The 6,224-nt window shown below is 52.4% G+C and overlaps 1 protein-coding gene across 2 annotated transcripts in view; it reads left to right on the forward strand.

Moving 5' to 3' along the window:
• PROSER2 (proline and serine rich 2) overlaps positions 1–5,969 on the forward strand; it is a 40,538-nt gene extending 34,569 nt beyond the window's left edge. For both annotated transcript variants that reach the window (XM_011934214.1, XM_011934213.1), the window contains 2 exons: positions 1,929–2,181; positions 4,591–5,969. In XM_011934214.1, coding sequence (XP_011789604.1) covers positions 1,929–2,181; positions 4,591–5,507 — 1,170 coding nt within the window. In that variant the 3' untranslated portion in view covers positions 5,508–5,969. The remainder of the gene's footprint in view (positions 1–1,928; positions 2,182–4,590) is intronic.
• Positions 5,970–6,224: the final 255 nt, after the last annotated feature.

Here is a 6,224-nt window from a genome sequence, read left to right on the forward strand (position 1 = left end):
TCACTGTGTTGCTCAGGCTAGAGTACAGTGGCGCCATCTCAGCTCACTGCAGCCTCCACCTCCCAGGTTCAAGTGATTCTCCTGCCTCAGCCTCCTGAGTAGCTGGGATTACGGGTGCATGCCACCATGCCCAGCTAATTTTTGTATTTTTAGTAGAGACAGGGTTTCACCATGTTGGCCAGCCTGGTCTTGAACTCCTGAGCTCGAGTGATCCACCCACCTCAGCCTCCCACAGTACGGGGATTACAGGTGTGAGCCACCGCACCTGGCCTCTGATTTCTGATCTTCTGTATGTGACCTGGTTTTTCCCTCTGGGAAGCTTTCCAGATCTTTTCTTGGCTTTCAATATTCTGAAATGTCACAATGATGCATACCTCAGCGTGGGTCTGTTTGATTTTATTCGTTAGTTTGTACACTAAGGACCCCTTTCAATTTGGAAACTCGTGTGCTCCTGTTTAGGGGCATTTCCCTGAATTATTTTGTTTATTTTATAATTTCTTCCTCTTATTTTCTCTGATTTCTCTTTCTGGAACTCTCATTATTCACATAGTGGCCCTCCCAGATCTATCCGTTCATTTTCTTACCCTTTCTTTTCGTAGTTTTCTGATTTTACAACTTTATCTTTTAGGCTTTTATTTAGTTTTTCATTTTTCTCTGCTGTTAGTATTTTTTTTAATTTCTAACAGTCTTCTTTTGTCCTGTAAAGAAAACATCATGCTGTGTATGGAATCAGTATCCCCTCTTACCTGAAAACTGATGACAATAGCCTTTTTGAAGTTTTCCATCCCTCCACATAGTTCGTTTCCTGTAAGTTGCTTTTTTGTCCTTTGGTTTTGATAGCTCTTTCACGGTCACAGTTTTCCTCAGATGCTCGGTGGTTATTAGATATCTGCACATATTCCAGAGTAGGATAGTCAGAAACTGCTGCGCAGTTCTACACGGGGATTCGTTGACTGTAGTCTTTACCTGTGGATTGACCTTGCTGGGGAACCCTTGGGATCAGCCTTTTTTGGCTCTTGGATTCCTCAGGTTCCCCAGAGATGCTGTGCACAGTCCTCCGTCTGGAGGGTGGTCACCTGGCTGTACCCATGGCCCACACTGTTAACACGGCGTTGCACCGTCAGCTTTGCTCCATGGCCCCACTTCAGGGTTCCTCTGTCACCTTTTTCGAGAGTAAGTGGCTAGTTTTGTGCCAGGATGAGCTCGCTGCTTCTGAAAGAGACTTTCAAACAGTTGGGCTGTCTTCACCATCACCTTGTCCACACTTCCAGAGCTGCTCAGCACCTCCAGGACCCGAGCTTCTGGGCAGTCCTGTGGGACACAGCAGGGTCACTGGCTTTCCTGGGCCTTCTCAGTTTCCACCTGTCCTGCCCTCCACCTGCTCTGCTTTTGGCTCTTGAATTCTTCAGATTCCCCAAAGATGACGCATGCTCCACCATCTCTCTTCCTGTTATTTTGTCGTTGTGATTTGTGCCTTTAAAAAAAATCCCTTTGTTTTAGTAAGGTTTCTGGTGAGAAAGGAGATAAATATGCGAGTTCAGTCCACCATGTTTAAGCAGAGGTTTCCCGTGTTATGGAAAAGCAAGCGTGTGGGATAGCAGTAGGCTGACAGCAGCTCTCCAGCGTGCCCCGAACGGCTGCTTTTTGTCATTGACTTGCTAGGAACCGCAAGGCGAGGGCCCGTTCCAACAGCTTTGTGGCGTTGTTATTTGCTCTGCCTTTCGGAGCGCGTTCTCTTCCGGTGATGGAGAGGCACACGCAGACACTGTGTGGCAGGGGCACCCCGCATGGCAGGGCATTCTCAGGACACAGTGAGTTCCGCCCTGGGCTACGGACGGATCCCAACTTTGCTTCGGCTTTTGTCTCTTTAGTGAAGCCACTGTTTGTTTTTCTCTCTTCTGTTCCCAATCCCCAAACCTGTACTCTAGGATGATGAGAGCCTGAAGTACCTCACCCACGAGGAAAAGGACGTCCTCCTGTTTTTTGAGGAGACAATTGACTCCCTGGACGAGGACTTTGAGGAGCCAGTGCTGTGTGATGGGGGAGGATGCTGCCTCTGCTCCCCGTCTCTGGAGGAGAGCACCTCCAGTCCCTCTGAGCCCGAAGATGTCATCGACTTAGTGCAGCCAGCACCTGGCGCCCGGGAAGCCAAGGGCCTCCCAGAGGAGACGCAGGCAGCAGGTGAGGGGGAAGCACAGGCCAGCCCTGGAACATGGTTTGCTCGTGTCTGTGAGACCCAGAGATACTTCTTTTGTGTTCCCCTGTGCTTGCCAGTAGAAGCTGTTGAGTCTTACCAGATTCTTACAGGGGAAAAGAATCCTCGGCAGTTTCGTTGTCCAGCAAAGGGAAATGCCAGAAGGACTAGAATAAAGAATGGAATGAACTGGGCACATAAGCGGAGTTTACTTTTTTTAAATACACAATGCATACACACGCACAGAAAGAAGGAAAACTGGAAATGGCTTCCAGGTAATTATTCCATTTTACAGGCTGGGCACCGGGGATCACTTGAGGCCAGGAATTCAAGACCAGCCTGGCCAACATGGTGAAACCTCATCTTTACTAAAAATAGAAAAGTCCGCTGGGCGTGGTGGTGCCCGCCTGTAGTCCCAGCTGGTCCGGAGGCTGAGGCACAAGAATCGCTTGAACCAGGAAGCAGAGGTTGCAGTGAGCCGAGACTGTGCCACTGTACTCCGGCCTGGGTGGCAGAGCAAGACCCTGTCTCAAAAACAGAGAGAGAATCTAATACCACTGCTGACGTGGCAGGAGGTGGAGCTTGGTAATGCGAGCCATGGGTAGTGGCTCTAAATACAAATGAAGCTTTGCTCGCTCACTGCTCACATCCTGTTGTGCGCCCCAGTTCCTAACAGGCCACAGACCAGGACCAGGGGTGTTGGGGATCCCTGAGCTGCAGGGAAATGGGCAGAGAAAAATATCTTCCAGTTTTTTTTCCCTGATTGGAAAGGATACTGGAAACAAATGTGGCCAAGAGGTTAACGTTGGAAGGGATGAGGAAAAAATTATTTTTGCTCTGGTAAGGGTAAAATACTGTCGTTTGTCTTAAGCCACTAGAAATAAATTGTGTGCACATGTGTACCCATACGTCTTTTAAGCAAGGCTATGTATTACTCAGAACTTCATATACTACATATACTATGTATACTTCATATACTTCATATACTACTACAGTTATGGATTCCATGTAAATATGAAGCTTGGTTTGCAGCCATCTCTTCAGAGAAGTAATGTACTATACATTTTTACTGTATAAAATGTGAGATCACATAGTCATGCCAATGAAAACACTCTGAAAAATCAGCTATACCTGTCCATCAGTTCTCTAACATTGTATTTTCATAACAATTTTTCTTTTGTTTTTGTGAGACAGGAACTCACTCTGTCACCCAGGCTGGAGTGCAATGGCACAGTTCTGGCTCTCCACACCCTCCAACTCCTGGGTTCAGATGATCCTCCCACCTCAGCCTCCCAAGTAGCTGGCACTACAGGTGTGTGCCACCATGCCTGGCTAAATTTTTTTTTATAGTGATGGGGTCTCACTATCCAGCCCAGGCTGGTCTCGAACTCTTGGGCTCAAGTGATCCTCCCACCTCAGACTCCCAGATTGCTGGGATTACAGGTGTGAGCCACCTCACCTGGCATATTCATAACAATTGTAAGTGCCCACAGAGTATACATTGTGAGATTCTGAAGATACGAACATAACAAGTTATGAATTTCAGGGTGTTTTTTTGTTTTGTTTTGTTTTTTTCCTGAGACAGAGTCTCACTGTGTTGCTCAGGCTAGAGTACAGTGGCGCCATCTCAGCTCACTGCAGCCTCCACCTCCCAGGTTCAAGTGATTCTCCTGCCTCAGCCTCCAGAATAGCTGGGACTACAGGCACACACCGCCACGCCCCGCTAATTGTTGTATTTTTAGTAGAGACAGGGTTTCACCACATTGGCCAGGATGGTCTTGAACTTCTGGCCTCAAGTGATCCACCTGCCTGGGCCTCCCAAAGTGCTGGGATTACAGGTATGAGCTACTGCACCCCGCCCAGTGTTGTATTGGGAGGTGTGTAAGTACGGCAGTGCCAGGTGATCTGTGATTGATACATGCTATGTAAGGACTCAGAGGCAGGCCTGCTAAGTTCTCTGTCGTGGAGGAAAGTGACACAGCTACATGTCCTTCATCCAGAAAGACCTGTTGGTGTCAGTGTGTGCCACACACTTTCTAGCCTCAGCTTCCCCTTTGTAAACTCCCCTGATGAGTTGGTCACTACTTGGGTCCTGTCCTCGCCTCAGGGGCTGGAGCCTCAGCAGCCCACATGGAGGGGATGTCTCCTAGGTGCCGACTGTCTGACTTGCAGGGCTATCGTGATTTGTCCCTTCTCAGAGCGAGGTCATGCGCATGACATACCACCTTCTGCTTCCCTAGTCCCGGGAACAGGGAGGGAGGAGTTGACTCACAGGCAGCTCTGGGGAAGTTGGTGTCAGGTCCAGGTTGAAGCTTTTTTCAGTTCAGCGAGAGGGAACTTCATGCATTTACTTTGACGTGGGCTGGTGGCTCACAGACTCCTTCCTCGTCTTCCAGGGCCTGCACCTGCCGGGAAGGAGCACAGGAAACAAGATTCTGAGACTCCTCCACCTCCGGACCCCCCAGCTCCCGAGACCCTTCCTGCACCACCGCCCGTGCCCAGCATCCCTGACCCCCCCAGGAGGGAGCTGCGCGCCCCTTCCCCGCCGGCGGAGCACCCCAGACTCCTGCGCTCCGTTCCCACGCCCCTCGTTATTGCGCAGAAGATTTCCGAGAGGTTGGGGGGAAACGAAGCCCTCTCGCCCACCTCCCCATCCAGGGAGGGCCGGCCCGAGGACTGGAGGACACCGGCCGCCTGGGGGCCCCGCAGCAGAGACCCCGGCCCGGGGCCCAGTCGCCCGGCGCAGCCCAAGGCCCCCCGCTTCCCCAGCAACATCATCGTCACCAACGGCGCGGCCCGGGAGCCCCGCAGGACCCTGTCCAGGGCCGCCGTCAGCGTGCAGGAGCGCAGGGCGCAGGTGCTGGCCACCATTCACGGCCATGCTGACGCCTTCCCCGCCGCAGGGGATGTGGGCGAGGGGGCCCCGGGGGGCAGCTCCTCCCCGGAGCAGGTGGCACGTGGCCAGGGCCTGCCGGGGCCCGCTGAGAGTCTCCGGGCAGGGGGTCAGGCTCCGCGGGGCCCGGCGCTAGCCAACGGCTTCCCGAGTGCGCACGAGGCCCTGAAGAGCGCACCCAGCGCCTTCGCGCCCACCGGGAAGTCCCTCTGCTTCCGCCCCGGCCCGGCCCTGCCCAGCGCGCGGGCCCGCCAGAGCTTCCCCGGGCCCCGGCAGCCCGACGGTGTCCCGGACTGGCGCCTCGCAGACTCCCTGCCCCGGCCGCAGGGCATCACCGTGCAGTTCGCAGGCCGCGGCTCCTCGGAGGAGGCGCGCAGGGAGGCCCTGCGGAAGCTGGGGCTGCTCAGGGAGAGCTCCTGAGGGCCACGCGGGCTCAGGTCCACCCTGTTTCTCCCCACCCTGAAGAGAGGGTGAGAGTCGCTGCACGCAGGAGCTGTTTGGCCTAAAACGGAAGTGACAGGGGACCCCCTGCCCTCTGCGGCGCATCAGAGTCTAGAGGTGCCAGGCTGGGGCCTCCGGGCTGAGCTCGCACCACCGGCTCCAGCCACCAGAACAGAGGACTCTTCCTGAAGGAATCCAGCCGGGGGCTTGTCTCCCTTTTCCCAAGAACTGAGAACCCAAGAACCTTAGACCCATGGGTTTCCGTGATGTGCAAATGCCGTCTTTTGGGGGTTGGGAGGAGCAGGACTGGTCTGATTATCATTCTTGAGTCTCATCTACTCTTTTCTCGAAGTACATGACGTGAAAGTTCAGATCCCTTCCACTCAGGATTCTCCCCGCCTTTTCTAAGAAAATAATAAAAAAAAATGCTTGTTACATTTTGTAATGTCTTAATATACTTGCTTTTGTTTTCGAAGGGTGAGGCAGCATGGTACTTTGCTTTTGTTTCTTGACGTAATTTAGTTTGCCCAGTTTTGTTTTTTACTGAAAGCTGCAATGAAACCTTTAGAGTTTGGGGAGTGAAATAGAACGGTAATTTTGAGAAAGCAAGTCTCATCAGACTCTGCGGTCTGGGACATGTTTGCCCGAGCCTGTGTTTGTGTGTATATGTTTTTAGATACATATGTGTCAACATAT

Source organism: Colobus angolensis, unplaced genomic scaffold (assembly GCF_000951035.1).
Source record: "Colobus angolensis palliatus isolate OR3802 unplaced genomic scaffold, Cang.pa_1.0 Scaffold133, whole genome shotgun sequence".
Taxonomy (NCBI): domain Eukaryota; kingdom Metazoa; phylum Chordata; class Mammalia; order Primates; family Cercopithecidae; genus Colobus; species Colobus angolensis.